The 23,517-nt window shown below is 44.1% G+C and overlaps 1 protein-coding gene across 1 annotated transcript; it reads left to right on the top strand.

Moving 5' to 3' along the window:
* The first annotated feature begins 1,756 nt into the window (after positions 1-1,756).
* On the top strand, positions 1,757-21,013 carry ATP6V1G3 (ATPase H+ transporting V1 subunit G3). Its single transcript, XM_064148277.1, has 3 exons — positions 1,757-1,880; positions 13,626-13,726; positions 20,765-21,013. The coding sequence occupies exons 1-3, from the start codon at positions 1,799-1,801 to the stop codon at positions 20,936-20,938; spliced, it is 357 nt and encodes a 118-aa protein (XP_064004347.1). The 5' UTR covers positions 1,757-1,798; the 3' UTR covers positions 20,939-21,013.
* The last annotated feature ends 2,504 nt before the right edge of the window (positions 21,014-23,517 follow it).

Below are 23,517 nucleotides of genomic sequence, written 5' to 3' on the forward strand. Positions count from 1 at the left end.
TTATTTTTAACTTTAGTCCCAGTGTATTAATTTCCACTGAAGATTTTTTTTTCAAGTAAACAAACCTCTAAGAAATGAATGATGTCAAGAACCACAGAATCAATCAGGTTGGAAGAGACCTCCAAGATCATCCACTCCAACCTAGCACCCAGCCCTGTCCAGTCAACTAGACCATGGAACTAAGTGCCTCATCCAGGCTTTGCTTCAACACCTGCAAGGATGGTGCCTCCACCACCTCCCTGGGCAGCCCATTCCAATGCCAATCACTCTTTCTGGGACAAACTTCCTCCTAACATCCAGCCTATACTTTCCCCGGCACAACTTGAGACTGTGTCCCCTTCTTCTGTTGGTGGTTGTCTGGCAGAAGAGACCAACCCCCACCTGGCTACAATGCCCCTTCAGGTAGTTGTAGACAGCAATGAGGTCCCCCCTGAGCCTCCTCTTCTCCAGGCTAAACAGGCCCAGCTCCCTCAGCCTCTCCTCATAGGGTTTGTGTTCCAGGCCCCTCACCAGCTTTGTTACCCTTCTCTGGACACATTCCAGCACCTCAACATCTCTCTTGAATTGAGGAGCCCAGAACTGGACACAGCATTCAAGGTGTGGCCTGACCAGTGCTGAGTACAGGGGAATAACCACCTACCTTGTCCTACTGGCCACACTGTTCCTGATCCAGGCCAGGATTCCATTGACTATCCTGACCACCTGGGCACACTGCTGGCTCATCTTCAGCTACTATCTACCAGTACCTCCAGAGTCCCTTTCTTCCTGTCTTCTCTCCAGCCACTCTGTCTGTGGCCTGTAGTACTGCTTGGGATTGCTGTGGCCAAAGTGCAGAACCCTGCACTTGGCCTTGTTAAATCTCATCCCACCCATCCAGCCTGTCCAGGTCCCTCTGCAGGGCTCTCCTATCCTCCAACAGATCAACACCTGCTCCTAGCTTGGTGTCATCTGCAAACTTACTGATGCTGGACTCAATCCCCTTGTCCAGATCATCAATAAAGATATTGAACAGGACCAGGACCAGCACTGATCCCTGGGGCACACCACTAGTGACAGCTGCCAACTGGATGTGGCACCATTCACCACCACTCTCTGGGCTCTGCCATCCAGCCAGTTCTTGACCCAGCACAGAGTGAATCTGTCCAAGCCACGAGCTGCCAGCTCTGCCAGGAGCTTGTTGTGGCAGACAGTGTCAAAGGCTTTGCTGAAGTCCAGGTAGACTTCATCCATAGCCTGCCCCACACTAACCAGGTGAGTAGCCTGATCATAAAAGGAGATCAGGTTGGTGAGACAGTCTAGAAGAAGTAACACCAAAGAGAAGCCTACAACCAGTTCACTATGTGCAACCAAAAGCATTTCTTGTCCGAGTCCAATTCTTCGCAATCCTAGGAATTATTCAGAGGACATTCCAAGAAACAGTGTTCCCCCCTCCCCCCCCCCCATTTCCTCTGATGAGATTGTTTCAGCAAGCAAAAAGTAAAATACAAATTAATTAAGCTACAAGCCACTTGCATTGCCTTTCTCTTCTTTTCCCAATGTATCAGTCAGGCACCAGCTTTTCTGCGACCCTGGGGAAGGAGAACACTCCTTTCAACCTTGCTGCTCTGTTTATGTGAGTGCAATAGCAGGCCTTTTCACCCAGCAGCAATCCAGGCAGAGCCAGCTGGGTTGGTACAGTCTGGAAGGCTGTTTTAATAACAGACAGAACAACAAAACACAAAGGGCAGAGCCTGGCAGCTGTATAAAACCCTCTCTGAGCTCCAGTGCCTGCAGAAGTGCAGCAGCCTCAGCGATCAGCATGACCAGCCAGTCTCAGGGAATCCAGCAGCTTCTGCAGGCAGAAAAACGTGCCAAGGACAAACTGGAAGAAGCCAAGAAAAGTAAGTAGTTGGCCTGCTTTTTCTGTAGCTCTCAACTCCTCAGAATCAAAGAAAGCAGCTCAGAGGAAACAGCATTATTCCATCTGTGTATGTCACAGCAGTGCTGCTCCCATTCTTTCTTCTCACTTGCACCAATGCTGTGCCTTGACATGTGCCAGGCATTTAGCCATATCTGAGTATTCAGACTGTGCTTAAAATTGTGTGCATGTATGTGCATGCACATCATACACCTTTTTATGTTAAACAAGGGATTTTTTTGTTATATTCATCCTGTCAGCTAGAGTGATTCATGTTTATCTCAATGCCAGTAGTGCCATTATGGCCTTCCTCAGCTATTTAAACCTACGTGCCCCTGGCTGCCAGCTCTACAGGACCAGACTCTACGTTTTTTTATTGCTCCTCAGATCTTGCATAAATTTTCCAGTGTTCCTCTTTTCTTGCAAGAGTTAGTGACTTGCCTTCTAATCTCAGCTGGGCTTAAAAAAAAAAAAATATATATATATATATGGAAAAAAAAGGGAGAATTAACACCTTGGTAACACCACAGTCACTGTCAATAGATCATTCATGTTAGAATCATAGAATCAGTCAGGGTTGGAAGGGACCACAAGGATCATCTAGCTCCAACCCCCTGCCATGGGCACAGACACCCTACCCTAGACCAGCCTGGCCAAAGCCCCATCCAGCCTGGCCTTAAATGCATTCAGGAATGGGACCTCAATCACGTCCGTGGGCAACCCATTCCAGGCTCCAACCACTCTCATGGTGAAGCACTTCCTCCTCACATCCAGTCTGAATCTACCCACCTCCGGCTTTGCTCCATTCCCCCTAGGCCTGTCACTCCCTGAGAGCCTAAAAAGTCCTTCCCCAGCTTTTTTTAGTAGTCCACCTTCAAATATTGGAAGGCTACAAGAAGGTCACCTTGGAGCCTCCTCTTCTGCAGACTGAAGAGCCCCAACTCCTTCAGTCTGTCCTCATGTTAGTCTTACTACACGCCATGAGTAACCAGCAAGTGATTAAATGTCCAATTTAAAATAAACACCTTGTTCACCAAATGCTTAAGTGTCAAGGGCAAAGCATGCAAAGATCTCCATGGGAAGGGACACCTTCCACTACATCAGGTTTCTCAGAACTACATCCAGCCTGGCCCTAAAAACATCCAGGGATGGGGCTTCCACCACCTCCCTGGGCAACCTGCTCCAGTGTCTCACTGTCCTTATGGTGAAGAACTTCTTCCTAACATCTAATCTCAATCTACCCTCCTCTAGCTTGGATCTTTTACCTCCAGTCCTATCACTACCTGACATCCTAAAAATTCCCTCACCAACTTTCTTGTAGCTCCCTTCAAATATTGGAAGACCACAATAATGTCTCCTTGGAGCTTTCTCTTCTCCAAATTGAACAATTCCAACTCTCTCAGTCTGCCTGCATAGGAGAGGTGCTCCAGCCCTCTGATCATCCTCATAGCTCTTCCCTGGACACGTTCCAGCATGATAGCTTGAAGCTGATTTTCCTTTAATTTTGGTAGTTTTTTGTTTGTTGTTGGGTTTTTGGGTTTTTTTTGAGGGGGGGATGTTGGATATAGTATAGGGGAGGTTTATGTTTTCACTTCATCAGCCTTTGCTTTTAAATCAAAAGAAGTCAATTTAGCTTTCTTTTTTTTCCCAAACAAGCCACTTTAAAAGAGGTTTTGTAAATGAAGGATTGTAAATTAACTCCAAAAATCAAAAGTATCATTGAAACATAGAAGTAATAACCAAAGACAAGTGTCTTTCAGAATCCAGTTACAACCACATTCACTCCACACATTCCCCTCTCATCACTGCAGCCCTGCACAGAGAGACTTATAAGCACAAAGCTCCTTCCAGATGAAACATCTTTCAGACTCCTCCAAGTCAGAAACTTGAATTAAAACCACTGCCTATGCTTAGTTCAACACTGATCTAATCCACTGGTAGGAGTTACTCAGCAGCTACATAGAAATAGCTATGAAGAATTTTGCTACCAGGAAAAACGTTTAGAGAAAAAAAAATATTTCATCAGTATGACTTAATTCTGTATCACTTTTTAAGGAAAAACTTCTTTTTCCATTATAAAAATTAGTATGGAAAATAATTCTGGAGGCTTTGGAGGGAGGTAAACAAGACAGAAACAGACTCTTTATAAAGGCATCCACTTAAAGGACATTAGAAAACTGTAAAGGAGATGAAACCCAGGAACAGCCTGCCCAGAAAGACTGTGGAGTCTTCATCTTCACATATCACAGAACATTAGGGGTTTAGAGATTAGAGAGTCATAGAATGTTAGGGTTTGGAAGGGATCTCAAAAGATCATCCAGTCCAACTCCCCTGCCAGAGATGAATATCCAGAGCAGGTCACATAGGAATGCATTCAGGTGGGTTGTGAACATCTCCATAGGAGACTCCACAGACTCTCTGTGTAACCTGTTCCAGAGCTCAGTTACCCTCACAGTAAAAAGTTTTTCCTCATGTTTAGGTGCAACCTCCTATGCTCCAGCTGGCACCCATTGCTGCTTGTCCTGTCACTGGACATCACTGAGAAGGGCCTGGTCCCACCTTCCCAACACTCACTGGTTACACATTTTTGAAGAGGAGTGAGGTCACCTCTCAGTCTCTTCTTCTTCAGGCTGAAGAGCTCCAGCTCCCTTAGCCTTTCCTCACAAGAGAGATGTTCTATTCCCTTAATCACCTTTGTGGCTCTGCACTGGACTTGTTCAAGCAGTTACCTAGGGTCCTTCTTGAACTGAGGAGCCCAGAACTGGACACAATATTCCAGATGCAGCCTCACCAAGGTGGAGTGGATGGGGAAGAGTGATGGGAGCTGGCTGAAAAATAGGGGGCATGAGCCCCTAGAAGCTTGTGCAATCAAGCCTCGGATGTGAGGTCTGAGCATTGGAGCTGCAGTAAACCACAGCACTGTGTGTGAAGAAGCTCAGAGGAATTTGTCCTTGAGCCTTCTGATAAACAGCTTCTGTGGGACTGTGTGCAGAGTAGGAGGGAAATAGGAGGAATATGCAAACTCCAATATCTAGGTGCACTAAATGCTTTTGCAGTAACCACAAGTAGGGAAGATTATGCATGTTCAAATATTTAGATGCACCAGATGCTAGTGAACAGTACCACATTGCACGCTGCATGCACTCACTTTCCTCACCCTAACTGAAAAGTCTGTGCTTTGTGACTTGAAGCCTGATGCTCTCAATAAAGAGTGGATTGCTGGGATAGCATAACTCACATTGAGTCATCTCCTTGCTTTCTCAGTCCCTTCCACTGAAGAGGTCCTCTCTTGCCCCACTAACCACCCCTTCTACAGTATCCCAGGATACCACTGGCCTTCTTGGCCAAAAGGGCACATTGCTGGCTCATGGTTATTCACCTCTCCACCAGGACCCTCAGGTCCCTCTCCCTGAGCTGCAGGGATTTGGAGTGAACCCCAAAGGCTCCTTCCAGCCTCACCAGCTCTGTATTTCTGAGAGGTTTTATTCCTAGGTATGGCAGATGAAGGGCAAAAAGTGTAAATAACCAACGTAGCAGCAGATTCATCTACAGCCTAAAGACTCTGGTGGATCTTTCCATTCATGTTAAATACTATCACCAGTTTCTACTAGACTATGAATGCCAAAGCTCCTGTGAATTCTAGATCTTAGGATCACACAAACAAAGCCAGACCTTACTGATTTAGGATTTTATAAGGACTAGTCCACCCTGGATTTTGTGCTAAACCAAGCGTTACAGCTCATCTAACTACACAATTATACCTAGAAAATAATTGCTGGGTTCAAGTTTCCAAGAGGCTGACAACAAAAAGCTACAATACTAAATTAAAAAAGAAAACACACACAAAACCCACCCCACCCACCAAAAGCAAACTAAAAAGTTTTCATATTGTCCTTGAATATCTCAATATTTCTCTTAGCAATGCCACTATGCCAGCTTAGACACTTAACTATACCAGCACAACTTAAACAGTGTAGGACAAGGAGAAAAAGGATTCTTTTAGTGCCAAGCCCATTTGTGCCAAGCCAGAATCACTTCACCATTCTCTTCTCCAAAATGTGTCTGCAGTTAGATCAGCATAAAGAATTGCAGAGGTCATCTCTGAGCATAAAAACTAAGCTAAAACGAAACACACAAAACACAGCCAATGTAAGCAGAGCAATTGGTTGACCTGTGCACACAGTTCAGCAAAACAAGGCAAGGACATCCTGCTTCAGCCCAGAGAATGCCAGCCCAGATCCACCTGGTACTGGTTAAGGTCACTAGCTTCTGCTCAAAGCCTCACACTCTGCAGGTCAGGGCTGCAAGTGAAAGCAATGAACCAATCCAGCCACTACTAAGGTGGACCCATCCCTGCTTAACTGTACCTTTGTCACCACAGTCATTGCACAATACCATCATGGGAATGAGAGGAACAAGTCTGACTACCCTCTTTCCATTGTCAAGTCCGATTATTCTCTTCCCATTGTTGGATGAGATGGATTAAAAGCAGATTGTTCACAGGCACAACCAGGAACAGTCCTTTTCAAGGAAATGTGATTAGCAAAACTCCTCTTATGCAAACCCTTTGGTGTTTACAGTTGATACTCCCATAACCAGATCAAAATGTAGTGTGAACACAGATAACATTGTATATAAACAGCTAAGGCCTAGGTTTTGCTGTTGTGTGCAGCTGTTCATAATGCAAGCTCCTCCTTGGATAACAGAAAAATTAGCAAACAAAATGACATTTATAGACATGAAACTACAAAAATTATGGTTTTAAAGCTCCTCTGCATACTTTTTTTTCCCAGACTTCTTGCTCAACACCCTTTCTCCTGGCTCCTAACAGCTATACTGTTGCATTGGCCAATGTTATGTGCACCTGAAAATTACCCAAGGTTTGCTGGTAAATGCAGACATGCAAGGCTGACACCATTTAATTGATTAAATAACAAATGAAGCAATCTGCCATCCTTTGGCCTTTTATGCAGAGCACTGCTTTATCTATCAGTTTTACTCAGCAAGCCAAGACACCCATTCCTGAAAATCCTTTTGGGTAAAACAAAGGAAACAAATGTGTCCTCAACACTGGATTTAGCCAAACTTGTTCTCCTATAGATTCCTGTATCTTGGCTTGAATTTATGGTACTTAATAAAGTGAAAATTTGGATGAAAGATTTCAGGAAATCAGATTTAAAGTGTTCATCAAACAGAGATATTATAAACAGAATTACACTCATGGTGGTCTGTTGGATAGCATCCAGAGCATATTTTTCCCCTCTACTGGAAAAACTCTACATACTGAGCAGCTGCTTCTATTGTATTTTATTCAAAGTTCAAAACAGCCTTCTCAAAATGAGCATTCCTACATCCCATTTTGCAGTCTATATGACATTCCTGAAGACAACTGAAATGGTCTTATTCAGAGGAAGCATGATTAATTGTTGGCAAGTGCTTTGTATGCAGAAATTCAGCTAGTAGCTTAGGAGCTATGTTTGAAAACAGAAAGCCAAGTTTACCACAGCAGGTTTTGGAAAGTAAGATACTTACTATTTAAGCAAATCAGGATGCAACAATGCTGTCTTTTCCTTGCAAGGTCTGAATAACCCAAACACTGTGTTCACTTTTGGGCCCCCCAGTTTAGGAGGGACATTGAGATGCTTGAGTGTGTCCAGAGAAGGGCGATGAGGCTGGTGAGAGGCCTTGAGCACAGCCCTACGAGGAGAGGCTGAGGGAGCTGGGATTGGTTAGCCTGGAGAAGAGGAGGCTCAGGGGTGACCTTATTGCTGTCTACAACTACCTGAGGGGTGGTTGTGGCCAGGGGGAGGTTGCTCTCTTCTCTCAGGTGAGCAGCACCAGAATGAGAGGACACAGCCTCAAGCTGCGCAAGGGGAGATTTAGGCTGGAGGTGAGGAGAAAGTTCTTCACTGAGAGAGTCATTGGACACTGGAATGGGCTGCCCGGGGAGGTGGTGGAGTCACCATCCCTGGAGCTGTTCAAGGCAGGATTGGACGTGGCACTTGGTGCCATGGTCTAGCCTTGAGCTCTGTGGTAGAGGGTTGGACTTGATGATCTATGAGATCTCTTCCAACCCTGATGATACTGTGTGATACTCTACAGAACTCCAGCAATCCTTTTGGATTTCAGAAGAGCTAGATATTTTACTGACACCAGAGAAATAACCTAGAAAGAAGAGTACAGCCTTTCCCTACATTAATAGAGCCTGCCAATGTTGGGTAAGAAAATCCAATACAGTGCTGAGTTGTAAAGCAAATTGGTTAAGATTTGGGCAATTTAACATGATGGCCAGACATGTATAGGCTGTCAGCTATCATAACCATGGGCAACAGCAGACACCAAAACCAGGCACAGTACAAGTGCCTTGCTGCTTCAGGGGTGAGAAGGAGGGACAAAGGCACACCAGGAAACTTGGGCCCCACAGCATGCCCTTTTGGGCAGAAGTCTATTCAAACTTGCAGGTCTCTGTACCTCACCTTTATCATCCCAGAGGAAACATCACAAGATCAGGTTGGCTTGCCTCTCCCTCATGTAATTCTTGCTCTCTTTCTGCCTGCTCCTGGCTGAATTTAAATACTCTGTGTGATGGTTTGGGTGTTACCTGCCCCCCCCCCCACACACACACTTTAGAAAATCATCCAGACTAGACTCAACTGAGCTGGGAATTAAAGAATGAAACTGTATAGTTACAGCTTAGCACATTACATAAGCAGGTGCTTACAATATATACAGAAATATACAAGTCTCTTCAAACTTGCAGGTCTCTGTACCTTACTTTTATGATCCTAGAGGAAACATCACAAGATCAGGTTGGCTTGCCTCTCCTTCATATAATTCTTGCTCTCTTTCTGCATGCTCTTGACTGAATTTAAATGCTATGTGTGATGGTTTAGGTGTTACCTGCCTGCCCCACCCCAGCCTTAAGAAAACCACCCAGACTAGACTCAGCTGAGCTGGGAATTAAAGAATGAAGCTTTATATTTACAGCTTAGCACAATATACAAGCAGGTATCTACAGTATATTCAGAAATATACAAGTCTCTTCAAACTTGCAGCTTTCTGTACCTTACCTTTATGATCCTAGAGGAAGCCTCACAAGACCAGGTTGGTTTGCCTCTTCTCATGTAATTCTTGCTCTCTTTCTGAATGCTTTTGGCTGAATTTCAATGCTCTGTGTGATGGTTTGGGTGTTACCCACCCACCCCCACTTAAGAAAATCACCCAGACTAGACTCAGCTGAGCTGGGAATTAAAGAATGAGGCTTTATATTTTCAGCTTAGCAGGTACTTACTATATATATATATATATATATACAGCTGTATACAGAAATATACAATTAAAAAGTAATACAGAAACATAACAACCAGAGTCTCCAGGAGAGGATCTCAACCACCTTTTCACCTCCTTTCCACCCCTCCACCTTGTCCCAGATTTTGCCTTGCCTTCAAAGTGAGTTTGGAGAATCGCCCAGGGAGGTTAGGAAGTAGAGAGATTAGTTAGCAGGTTAGAGAGAGAAGTGCAGGCAGCCAGAGAGCAACTCTGTTATCTATGTTTATGTTCTTGTTTTTACACATCTCAGCAAGCCTATGAGCGAAGTAGACATCACCATTGTTTCATTTTCACAGCCCATAATCTAACTCTTCTCCCCAAAACATCCCAGCTAGGCTCAAACTGGCACACTCCACCACTCTTCAGTGTGTAAAGTTTGATTTTTGACCGAGCTGCACTCTAGAGAGAATCCCATCAAGATCTGTAAGCCTTTGAAAAGGCAATCCTGTATTGCAAACAAGTAGTTAATAACAGATGGGTTAATTAATTTTGGTTTCTTTCTCTTGAGACAGCAGGTTAAGCTCTAGTTTCTGCTTAACTTGATCAGGTGGAGCATATGCACCATCGCATATGTTGGCAGTTGCCGATTCTGCCCACAACATTGTTGAAGTAGCAGTAATTTACTCACAGCTTTTCCACTTAATTAAATAGGAAGCAGCACGTTCCTGCTGTGCCAATCCTGAAGGCATCAGGGGAAAATGAAATAGCTGCCACCCTACAGTGACACCCTATATGTTGTGCTTCCTCCAGTGCACTGCCAAGATCTGACACTTACATGTATATATATATATGTGGGTTTTGGTTCCCTAGTTGTGTTGTCAGAGGCAAATGAACTGGTGTTTTGCAGTTAATCTCTTCCCATTCTCTGCATTTAAATGGATGTATTTATCTATCTGTTGGCCAAATAGTCAACATATTTACTACAGATGGCCCCCCAGATGGAATTTGAAATTAAAACCCCACTGATTTTGAAATAATTTAATTTGCTATAGCGATCCAGCTCCTCAGCTGGTAAAATTGGCAGAGCTTCATTGCAGTCACTCCTCGCAACTTCCAGCTCCAGAGAATCAGCCCCCGGCTTCGCTCCCAAGGAGAGTTCTATAAAAAGCTGATCAGCTCCAAATTTGGAGAGGAGACTAAGGGAAACTTCAAGATACAGAACTAAAGCAGTTTTTGCTGTCCAGACCAAAGTCAGGCTCTTACACAAATCCATCACTTCACATGTATCACAGTATCACAGTATCATCAGGGCTGGAAGAGACCTCACAGATCATCAAGTCCAACCCTTTACCACAGAGCTCAAGGCTAGACCATGGCACCAAGTGCCACGTCCAATCCTGCCTTGAACAGCTCCAGGGACGGCGACTCCACCACCTCCCCAGGCAGCCCATTCCAGTATCTAATGACTCTCTCAGTGAAGAACTTTCTCTTCACCACCAGCCTAAATTTCCCCTGGTGCAGCCTGAGGTGTACAGGTCCCCAGAACTTCAGACACTGAGTATCAGGAGCTGAGGGAATCACAAAATCATAGAATCAACCAGGTTGGAAGAGACCTCCAAGATCATCCAGTCCAACCTAGCACCCAGCCCTATCCAGTCAACTAGACCATGGCACTAAGTGCCTCAGCCAGTCTTTGCTTCAACACCTCCAGGGATGGTGACTCCACCACCTCCCTGGGCAGCCCATTCCAATGCCAATCACTCTCTCTGGCAAGAACTTCCTCCTAACATCCAGCCTATACTTTCCCCGGCACAACTTGAGACTGTGTCCCCTTGTTCTACTGGTTCTTGTCTGGGAGAAGAGGCCACCCCCCACCTGGCTACGACATCCCTTCAGGTAGTTGTAGACAGCAATGAGGTCACCCCTGAGCCTCCTCTTCTCCAGGCTGCTCACCCCCAGCTCCCTCAGCCTCTCCTCACGGGGTTTGTGTTCCAGGCCTCTCACCAGCTTTGTCGCCCTTCTCTGGACATGTTCCAGCACCTCAACATCTCTCTTGAATTGAGGAGCCCAGAATCAGCTCCTACAAAGCAGACTAAAACTCTGAGAAAGCACATTGGTGGCTTTAAACTGTCTCTCTGCCCTTTTACACACAATCAGCACCTTGGTGGCAAAAAGACACTGAGAAATATATTAGCTAAAAAAAGAGAGCACTGCACTGGCAATCTGGGAGTCAGTAAAGCTATCTAGTGCCATACTAGCTCACTCCTTCCTGTAAAATGCTTTTGCTACGATCACACGCCCTAGGTCCCACCGCAGCAGAACCACAACATCAGTCCAGGAACCAAGAGTTGAAAAGGAAACTCACATTTCGGGAACCTCTCCGTTTCTACTCCCTCATTTGCAGATAATGACCTCAGAAGGAGTCATCAAGTGGGCAAACAGTTTACTACTGGATCAGGCATTTTACCCAGGCCTTTGTTGAATTTTAGACGTATCAAAACCAACAGTCTTCCTCTCAAGACTCACCTTCCTCGTTGCACCATGCTCAGTGGAAGCAGATTGCTGTATGCCACATCTGATAAGGCTTCAGAAGGCCAGCAGAGCTGTAACCAAGGTGATGCATGAGCCTGGAGAAAAGAAATCAGAAAAAAACTAATGCTTGTCTCCCCTTTCTCCCCTATCTTTTACAGAACACCCCTGCTAGACCCAGGACCTAATGCCCAGGCTTAACAAGGGTTTGATTTGACAGAACCTTAGGACTTAACACAAAGTAACTATTCATAGAATCAGTCAGGGTTGGAAGGGACCACAAGGAGCAGCCAGTTCCAATCCCCCTGCCACGGACAGGGACACCCTACACTACATCAGCCTGGCCACAGCCTCATCCAGCCTGGCCTTAAACACCTCCAGGGACGGGGCCTCGACCACCTTCCTCAGCAACCCATTCCAGGCTCTCACCACTCTCATGCCCAACAACTTCCTCCTCACATCCAGCCTAAACCTACCCATCTCCAGCTTCGCTCCATTCCCCCTAGTCCTGGAACTCCCTGAGAGCCTAAAAAGTCCCTCCCCAGCTTTTTTGTAGACCCCCTTCAGATACTGGAAGGCCACAAGGAGATCACCTCAGAGCCTTCTCTTCTCCAGACTGAACAGCCCCATCTCTTTTAGTCTGTCCTCATAGCAGAGGTGCTCCAGCCCTCTGAGCATCCCAGTGGCCCTTCTCTGGACACACTCCAGCATGTCCACATCCTTCTTGTAATGGGAGTGCCAGAACTGGATGCAGTACTCTGGGTGGGGTCTCACCAGAGCGGAGTATAGGGGGAGGGTCACCTCCTTCAATCTGCTGGCCACACTTCTCCTGATGCAACCCAGGATCTGATTGGCCCTCCAGGCTGCAAGTGCACACTGCTGGCTCCTGTTGAGCTTCTCATCCACCAGCACCCCCAGGTCCCTCTCCTCAGGGTTGTTCTCCAGCCACTCACTGCCCATCCTGGATTTGCCCTTGGGATTGCCTTGACCCAGATGCAGGACCTTGCACTAGGTCTTGTTGAACCTCATGAGGTTGGCTTGTGCCCACCTCTCCAGCCTGTCCAGGTTTTCCTCTTGATGGCATCCTTTCCCTCTGGTGTGTCTGCTGCACCACACAGCTTGGTGTCATGAGCAAACTTGCTCATGGTGAACATCACTATGTTATCGAGCCACCTTACAGATCACCATCCTGTTTAAGAGGAAAAGGGGAGAAAAGGCTTTTTAATCACTTTCATGTTTTCCTGTATTGGTAGAGAATACCACTGACCTCCTTTTTCCTCTTGCTTCTACTTTTAACAATCCTATGGAGACCAGAGTGGGAGAGAAGAGGACAAAGCCTGGAGGTTGCAACTTGGTTTGATAGTAGTTAAGACATATAGTGCAAAACTTTGGAAGTCTGCCAGCTCTAAGCAGAATCCAGTTGGTGTGGGATGAAGGGATGTTGGCAACCAATCAATACAGCAAATCTTACAGAATAATGTCTTTTCCCATCAGTGACAACTAAAATCTGTTATCTGGCTGCTACTAGCACTGATGAAGGGAAGATAGAAATGTATTTAAACACCAGACTGTGATTTTATACATATATATATATATATTAAAAAATGCCTGCATTTTTGTTATGAGAAAATGTGCACTTGCTGAAGACTTCTGTTGTTACCAAACCAAGAAGATTTTCATTTGATGTGTGCTCTCACACAGGGAGCTGGTCCCAGAAGAGGGCTACTTGCATGACCTTCTTTCAATCAAAAAGTACCCTGCCTAGATCACTTTGATGCCTCTGACCAATTTGGTACAAATAAAGCTGCTGTTGACTTTGCTCAAAGCTTTGTCTGGTTTCCTATGCCACAGAAAATCTCTCTGATTTAGAGAGATTCACCTTTTGGGATTCAATGACAAGTGTCATGTCACTCTTTCTTCCAACTGTTAGGAAAGGCAAAGAGGCTAAGGCAGGCCAAAGAAGAAGCCACAGCCGAGATAGATCACTACCGCTTACAGAGGGAGAAGGAGTTCAGAAACAAGCAAACAAATGTAAGTAAGAAACCTGCATCTGTTCTTTTATCCTGTCAATCTGTTCAAGGGTAGAACTGTTTGCTTCAAACAGTTTTACATGGACTCTTCTGCAAACCAACATGGTCATACTGATTAATCACAGGCGTAGCCCCTATAAAGTGTATATGCTTCGTTCTGGCTTGTTCACAGGCTCTGAAAGCATTTATGGAAGGCATTGTAGACTCCACCACTAAAATTGCCCAGGTTCTCTATCTGATTCATGCTTGCCTTCTGAAGACACATCTCTAAGGATAAAATACTTTCGGATCCTCTTTCTTTAACACCAGATAGACCTCATCCCCATCTCGAGATTGGAGGTTTCAGCAAGGTGGATGTTTCAGGGAAGGCATCTTGGTCCTAGTTTAAATTTCCCAGAGACTCAAATATATTTCATAGAAGCAATAACAATTTATTAGTGTAATATTCATTATTATAAGATGCTTTTCCCTCTTTCCCCTTTTTCCAGAAGAAAAGAAATTAGATGTAGAGGAAGGTGTCTCAGTTCTAGTTTAAATTTCCCAGAGACTCAAACATATTTCATAGAAGCAATAACAATTTATTAGTGTAATATTCATTATTATAAGATGCCTTTCCCTCTTTCCCCCTTTTCCAGAAGAAAAGAAATTAGATGTAGAGGAAGGTGTCTCAGTTCTAGTTTAAATTTCCCAGAGACTCAAATATATTTCATAGATGCAATAACAATTTATTATTATAATATTTATTATTATAAGATGCCTTTCCCCCTTTCCCCCTTTTCCAGAAGAAAAGAAATTAGATGTAGAGAGCAAAAAGGTAAAGCACACACAAATAAATAGTCTCACTTCGATTTGGAAGTTGAAAGAGAAAAGAATGACACTAAATAAAAAGTATTTGAGGTAAGGGAGTTACAAGAAAGGTATAGGAAAGGGAAAACAAGATACAAAATATACAAATATAACCAGATTGATGGCAATGGTTTTGTTTGCTTTGTGGATTATGGCTACGTGGTAAAACAAAGAGTAGCAGGAACAGGATGATGATGATGCTGTCAGGGAGGGAGGCAGGGTAAGAGAGAAAGAAACAGGAAGATCCTAGAAGGACAGGAAGCAGGAGTGGGCTAACCACTACACCTGGAGAAAGGGTCGGACCCACCACCTGGGATGAGTTAGGAAGACCTGGGATCAGAGTCAAGACCACTCCCCCAGGAGAGTTAACCCTTTACAGAAGTCAAAGATTTAAAAGTCTTCCTACTTCTGTTCCACTTTAGCTAGCTTTTTTGACTGCATACAAGATGGAATCTTTGATGAACTGAAATCATCAGGCCTTCAGAATTTTTCACTACATTTTCATAGTAAAAATGGTCTGGCTGTCATTCTCATGATTTGCCATTGGAATGGGCTGCCCAGGGAGGTGGTGGAGGCATCGTCCCTGGAGGCATTCAAGAAAAGACTGAATGAGGCACTTAGTGCCATGGTCTAGTTGACTGGACAGGACTGGGTGCTAGGTCGGCCTGGATGAGCTTGGAAGTCTCTTCCAACCTGGTTGATTCTGTGATTCTATATGTACTGGTGAAACACTGGAACAGGTTGCCAGGGAGGTTGTGGATGCTCCCTTCCTGGAGGTGTTCAAGTCTAGGTTGGATGAGGCCTTGAGTGACCTGTTCTAATGGGAGGGTATTCCTGCCTCTGGTGGAGGGCTGGAACTAGATAATTTTGAAGTCTCTTCCAACATAAACCATTCTATGATTTTATGATCTTGTAGTTTTCTTTAGTGCTTCTCTAGTAGCTTCACACACCATTCTCTTTTCATTTGGTAACCTTCCCCTCATGTTTTTGTTCTTGGCTTGTGGGTTTTTTTGCCCTGCTTTTTTTGTGCAAAGGCAAAGAAATTACATGCACAAAAGCAGACACAAATAAAACCAAAGAAATCAAATAAAAACTACCAAAGAAATCAAATTAAAACTGTTTTACAAACCTGTTCTTTCAGTCAATCACATAAAACATTTTCCTGCAGACATCACAAGCTTTAGGAGCAGATACACACAGAAAGTCTCTAACTGCTAGCCCCCAGATACACTTGCATATAGCCAGGCCACATAGAATTTTCTCATATGTACAATTTCTGATCTTCATTGACACTAAAGTCAAAATCCTTCTAAAATTTGTCCATCTTTCAGTCAAGTTAGACTTCTTGTTTTAGATCTGAAACAGCAGAAAAGGAAAGATGTTGCTTTGGTATGAACACATTCTCTTTTTTTCCCTCACAAACAAAACTGAAGTTGCAGGGAAGGGGCACTGTTTGCTGGCTGAACTTTTCACACAAGCAGGACAGCACACATTGCTCCTCAAAGGACAGCAAGTTGTACAAGGTTATTGCAGAGCTGCTTCATGTTCCCTGATTGCTGCAAAGGGGAAATTAATTAATTCGAGATGACTTTTTTCCCCCAAAATTAATATTGTTTACTCATTTTGCTATTCAGAACTCTCACCACCCCTGACCACTAATTTTAATAGTATTGAGGTTCTTACATGGTCATGGAAACATTCTGGATAATACCTAGATCTAGTAATAACCAGAAAAACACATAAATGCTAATTGAACTGATCCCCGCAGTCAAATGCCACTTGTGGTCAGTATGCTGCTTTCCCACTAGTTGGACTCAAGGAGCTCTTTCTGCTTATGGCAGAAGGCAATGGAGAATTACAAAGAGGCTTTTAAGTATTTACTCACAAATTATTATCACTGACTCATGAAGGATAGCCACAGACCCAGACAGTGCCCAAACGCTTTCAGTGAATTCTGTCTCGTTGGCCATTGAGACTTTGATTCTTCCCAAGCTTCTGGGGAAAGGAGGCAGACAATCTCTGATGTTGCCTCCTGGCTCCTCTGGACTATCTGTGTATGTCCAGGGCTTTTAGTCCTAGCAGGAGAGTTTCAGGTGTCGTGCATTGTGCAGTCTTGGCACGATGTCACGCTGGCCACGCAGGCCTATCGTGTGGAGGTATTTAGAGCCTGTTCCTGGTAAACTCACAACAGTAGTGTTTCCAGGCAAACAATAAGGCAGCAGGCAATAGCAGAGCAGACCAGATTACAACAGAAAGCACACTGCATTTGCCTGCATATCTCTTTTCATCAATGTGGGCCAAGGTTAATTGCCCTTTGGACACAGAATAGCCAATCAGAACGGCAGTTAGCCAAACCCTACCATATTAGGCAAAGTCATAGGCTTGCTTTACCTATCATAGGCTTGCTTTACCCAAATTTGGGAAAATCATAGGCTTTCACAAGGCACAAGGCCAGGCACAAGCTAAGTGTGTGTACCTTGTTTACTACAGGAGCCCTTAGACTTAGTGGCTCCAGGTTCCTTTGTGTTCTTTTCCCACACTTGCTTCTCTGCTGGAGCAGAAAAAAACATGCCTGGGTAAGCCAGGATACGTATTAAGCCTATTTTGATCTTATCAGGCCTACCACAGCATTGATCCAGATATATGTTGAGCATTTATTTACACAGACAAATATCATTATTATTAACCTGTTCCTGGAAGGCAAAGATTCCAGCTAAGCTACTGCAGAAGGAAGTTTGACACCCAATTCAATTTACTGTTTCAGTGCAACAGATTATGCAAAATTAATAGTCTGTATTAATTTTGATATCCAGGCAATTCTTGCTAATAACTATGAAAACTGTTTATTAACATTAAACTCACCAGAAAACTTATTCACAGGTTCAAAACCACACAGGTTGGAACTTTATGCATGCAGGGCACAGGCAAAACTAGAACACTTATTGCTTAAAGTGGCAAACACAAACATTGTACTGGAAGAGGCTTTTAAGTATATTTACTCACAAAGTATAAATCAGGCAGTACCCAAAGCATGTGGAACGCTGTCTTGGCCACTGGGACTTGATTCTTCCCAGGCTTCTGGGGAAAGGAGGCAGACAATCTCTGACCTTGTCTCCTGGCTCCTCTGGACGATCTGTGCATCTCCAGGAGACTTTCAGGTGCAGGATGTCTTGCAATGTGCAGTCTCAACACAAAGTCTGCCTGGCTGTGCAGGCTGATCGTGTCCAGGCATTTAGAGCCTCTTCCTGGTAAGCTCTCCAGGCAAATTCAGAATGCAAAATGAGGCAGCAGCAGCCTTTTGCTACCTGCTTATCCTTTTTATCAATATCCAGCCCAAGACTAATGAGGCATTGGACACAGATTAGCCAATCAGAATGGCACTTTGCCAGGCTTCACCATATCAGGTGAAGCCAGGGCTTTTGCCCTCCCCTCCCATGGTTGTGTTCCTCCAACACAGAAGTAGGGAGAGTAGGGGAACATGTCTATGCAAGCCAACATGGATAAGTCCACGTTTGCCCCATCAAGCCCACCACCACACTCAGGTATTCAGACACAGTTCTTTTTAATTCTTTAGCACAATCTTATTTATCTACTCTTCCTCTTACTTTATGGTGTTCTATCCAAAATGGTGTAAATTTTCCTCACACTATGTGATGTTCTATATCAATCCAGAAAAAACAAGAGCAGCAATAGAAAATTATGACTACTTTGAGGTCAGAGTGACAATACACAAGATCTTTTTCTAAGAGAAAAGTTTAAGGATGGGTTTCAAATCAATGTTGTTATTGCTCATGGTGTTTTTGCTTCGGATCTGAGATCACCAATCACTGGAGATGCACAGCCTAGTTCTGTATTTTGTAGATTCCAAGTCAATATAACATTTTAGAAGCTTTGGAATGACATAAAACCAATATGGCCAAGATAATGGACAGACCCTCAAGGTCAAAGGAAATCATAGACTAAGCAAGAGCATTGTCTGCATTCTGACAAGGAAAGGGTCTTTGAATTCTAAAGAAAGAGGTGGAAGAGGAGGAAAATTAAAAGTGTAAGAACCAACTATCTCAATTTACAGTATTAGTATGAACTGAGAAAGCAGGTTCCCAGTCTAGAGAGGCTCTTCTTAAAACTAATCATACTTCTAAAAAACCTGAAGAAAAGTTAGTAGCTGGATATCATTCAAGCAGTGCAAAAAAAATCCAGCTTCATGAATCTGGTCTAAGCTGTACAATCTTTTCCACATGGAACCCTTACAATTGGTCTAAAAGCTGAAATATAATGCCAGCTAAAAATCGTTACAATCATGTCTATGTCTTGTACTTCTTCCAAATTGGAAAGTGTTCCACATCTGGACTGTGGACAACATTCTTACTGCATTGCCAGGTACCAATAAGTAGAATTGCAAAGGCAGTTTGTGCAAAAGATCAAAATTCAACTTTTTCTCCTTCTTTAAGAACCTATTTGGGCTGAAATTACAAGAAGAATAAAGCTAATGACTCCTCCCTTGTTTGTGGTCATCCTCTAAGTATCCCACTAACATCACAGGTTAGCTTCAGCTGCCATTACACCCCAGAGACCCATGGCAGGAACAAGAACACATTACTTATTCCTTTCTTACTCTGTCAGCACGTCTTCCATCCTGCCCTATGGAATTCTTCAGCTGGAAACCAGTTTCTCTGCTGATATAGGAAAGATTTTTCCATAAGGGAAGAATTCAAGGGATGTTGGGGCAGTGGGGGAGGAGAGAACAAAGTCACAGATTTGGAACATGTGCATCTGTTTATAACATAACCTTGCTAAAATGTTCAACAAGCCTAGAGTCAATTAAATTCTAAGCGAATGTCCTGTTATTAAGTGTGCCAGGAGCTGTCTGGTATTTCACCAGATAAGGAAATGCAACATTAAAAGACCTTGTTTGAGGGCTGTACATCACTAGCTGCTGAAGACATTTCAAGTATTCTGAAACTGTAATCATGCATTGTCAGGAAGGCTTTCCCATGTTTTGGTCTTCAGCCCCATACCACCCTTGACATTTGAGGTCATCAAGGATCTCCCTCTTAATATCAATACAAAATATTGTACAGGGTTAACCCTCCAGGGGGAATAACCTTGAACCTGACCCTAGGTGGTCTTGACCCCTCCCGGGGGGGGGGGTCTGAACACTACCAGGTGATGGTTAGCCCACTCCCCCTTCCTGTTTAAAGATCCATAAAAGCAGGGGGACTTTGCTTCTCTCTCTCTCTCTGCACTCCCTGCTTACCAGCCTCACCATGTGTTTTACCATGTGGCCATCACCCAGGAGGCAGATAAAGCCATCACCATCAAAATCAGGTTGGATCTACACATTTTATATTTGTTTTCCCTTTCCTATACCTTTGTAACTTCCCTACCTCAGATACCTTTTTAATTTATTGTTACACTTTTTAACTTCCAAATCAAGTGAGATTTATTTCTTTGGGTGTGTTTACCTTTTCCTCTCTCTACATCTAATTCCTTTCTTTTGGGAAAGAAGGGGGAAGAAGGAAGGGCACTCTATAAATTGTTATTTGGTTCTATCAAATATATTTGAGTCTCTGGGAATTCAAATTAGAACCAAAACAATTACTTTGGTGCCCAACGTGGGGCTCGAACCCACAACCCTGAGATTAAGAGTCTCATGCTCTACTGACTGCACTCGAGAAACAGGAAATCCCCTCCTTTTATGGATCTTTAGACAGGAAGGGGGAGTGGGCTAACCATCACCTGGTAGTGTTCAGACCCACCCCTGGGGAGGGATCAAGACCATCTAGGGTCAGGTTCAAGGTTACTCCCCCTGGAGGGTTAACCCTGTACACCCATGCGTGTTCTCTCTCAGTGAGGCTGAGCGAAGCACAGTGGCGATGGAACTCAGCTGACTAGACATCAAAATAGAGAACAAATGAAAAGGAGCTATATAGAAGACAAAACATGTGCAGTGCTGTTACCACAGCAAGCTGGGAAACTTCCCTTACAAGGGGTGATTCCCATTGCTAATGAGCATATGAAAGGGTTCCCTTTTAACCTGTTTCTGTGCATGCAGTTCAACCTAGATCATACCTCACTGTTAGGAAGCCCTGTGATGTGTTTGTGTTATGTTTACACTCGGTGACGAAGAAAAGTGCAATAAACATAGTCATATATAACCCTTTATTTTGCTCAGAGGACTTTTGCTTTTCAGGTAATGGGCTCCCAAGGTAACCTCTCTGCTAAAATAGAAGAGCAAACAACAGAAGCCATCCGAAACCTCACTAGCAGCTACCACAAAAACATGGAGAGCGTGATGAAAAAGCTTTTGAGCACTATATGTGACATCAACCCTGAAGTACACCCCAACTTCAGACATGCAGCTTAAAACCAACTGAAGTGCTGGGAAAAGGGTGGTTGTAAAAATAATACATAAATAAAATTTAAAAGCCTTCCTTCATAATTGCATAAATATTTCCTTGTTTGTTGCTTGTAACAAAAAAAAAAAAAAAAAGGAACACTAAAGCCAAAAGCACAGAGCTCCACACAGGCTTTTGATGTGACAAGAATTTCACAGGGTTTCACAAGATCTGCTGGAATGCTGTTGGTAGCTAAGCCCCTGTCATTTAGATGGGGGCAAGTCAACAACAGCAGAATAAATGATTGTTGACATCAGCAGCTTTTCAGTGGGAGTCTTTATTCCTTTTCTCTTATAAAATGGTCTGTGCTAGGATGTGACGCTGCATAAAGTCTGCTTATCCCAGTCCTTATTCTATTTCAGGTCACATGAAACAATATCACAAGAACTTAAAGTATTGCCATTCCCTGATGCAGTGTGGTCAGGTTATAGGACAGGTACTGGAGGTGTTCAAAACAAGACTGGATGAGGCACTTAGTGCCATAGTCTAGTTGATTGGACAGGGCCAGCTGATAGGTTGGACTGGATGATCTTGGAGGTCAGAGAGAGTGATTTGCCATTGGAATGGGCTGCTCAGGGAGGTGGTGGAGTTGCTGTCCCTGGAGGTGTTGAAGAAAAGACTGGATGGGGCACTTCATGTCATGGTCTAGTTGATTGGACAAGCAGGGTACTAGGTTGGACTGGATGATCTTGGAGGTCAGAGTGATTTGCCATTGGAATGGGCTGCCCAGGGAGGTGGTGGAGTTGCTGTCTCTGGAGGTGTTGAAGAAAAGACTGGATGGGGCACTTCATGCCATAGTCTAGTTGATTGGACAAGCAGGGTACTAGGTTGGACTGGATGATCTTGGAGGTCAGAGAGAGTGATTTGCCATTGGAATGGGCTGCACAAGGAGGTGGTGGAGTTGCTGTCCCTGGAGGTGTTCAAGAAAAGACTGGATGGGGCACTTCGTGTCACAGTCTAGTTGATTGGACAGGGCTGGGTGCTAGGTTGGACTGGAAGATCTTGGAGGTCTCTTCCAACCTGGTTGATTCTTTGATTCTATGTAGGAACTCTATTTTTTATTAAAAAATAATAGGTCAAAACACTTTCAAGTTTTGTGTGAACATTTAAAGCAAAATATAGCTTACCTGTACACAGCTGTGTTCCAAATCCACACTCAGTGTATTGGTCCATCATTTAACTGCACCACAAATCTTATATAGATGTAAGTCTGGAAAATGAAAACAGGAGCAATCATTACACACAGAATTGCTCTGGTTCAAGGTGCAAACTGACATATCCACCATTATCTAGAGACTTACACCAGAACCATAGCAGTCCACGCACTCAAACTCTACACCAGTCATGCTAAATGTTATTTCAATCATAGAATCAACCAGATTGGAAGAGACCTCCAAGATCATCCAGTCCAACCTGGCACCCAGCCCTGTCCAGTCAACTAAATCATGGCACTAAATGCCTCATGCAGTCTTTGCTTGAACACCTCCAGGGACGGCAGCTCCACCACCTCCCCAGGCAGCCCATTCCAAAGGCAGTCCACAGATTGTTCACTGAAATCACATCAGTTACAGCTCAATTCTGCTGCCCTAAGTGACCTTGAGTAACACTTCCCTCTGCAATGGCATGGATTTCCCTTGGAATAAATCCTAGTAAGTTAGGAAAAGACAATACCACCTGCTGCTTTCAAGGTGAGGCCCATTAAATCTGATGGAAGGCACTGACAGACAGGGGGTCTGGTACACACCTGCAGGATGCACCACCTTAATGTCTTGTCTCTGCTGCAAAATTACACTGAATTAGAAAAGAAGCCTGAGAAATTGCAGTGTCCAGCAAACAACAGCAATGACTTTCAGTTCAGGTAGACACAGACAAATCATTTCAATTTCAGAGCAGTTAGTCATAGGCAACCTCCTGTTCCAGCAAGGTTTACACAGCTGACATGCTGTCACGTGCAAAATGACCATAAAGCTGTAGTCAACTTAATGTCAGCAAATATGACTCCTCAAGGCTGTGCCTGGATGCTACATAATACCCAAGCCCAGACTGCAACAGTCACTTGTACTCAGTTATATTCTCTGGGGAATCACCTAGAGTAGGTCACACAGGAATGGGTCCAGGTGAGTTTGGAATGAGCCTCAAAACATTCTCTAGTCTGACCCCAACTCCACAGCAGAATCACCTAAAGTAGGTCACACAGGAATGGGTCCAGGTGAGTTTGGAATGAGCCTCAAAACATTCTCTAGTCTGACCCCAACTCCACAGCAGAATCACCTAAAGTAGGTCACACAGGAATGGGTCCAGGTGAGTTTGGAATGAGCCTCAAAACATTCTCTAGTCTGACCCCAACTCCACAGCAGAATCACCTAAAGTAGGTCACACAGGAATGGGTCCAGGTGAGTTTGGAATGAGCCTCAAAACATTCTCCAGTCTGACCCCAACTCCACAGCAGAATCACCTAAAGTAGGTCACACAGGAATGGGTCCAGGTGAGTTTGGAATGAGCCTCAAAACATTCTCCAGTCTGACCCCAACTCCACAGCAGAATCACC

This window comes from Pogoniulus pusillus, chromosome 8 (assembly GCF_015220805.1).
Source record: "Pogoniulus pusillus isolate bPogPus1 chromosome 8, bPogPus1.pri, whole genome shotgun sequence".
NCBI classification, from domain to species: domain Eukaryota; kingdom Metazoa; phylum Chordata; class Aves; order Piciformes; family Lybiidae; genus Pogoniulus; species Pogoniulus pusillus.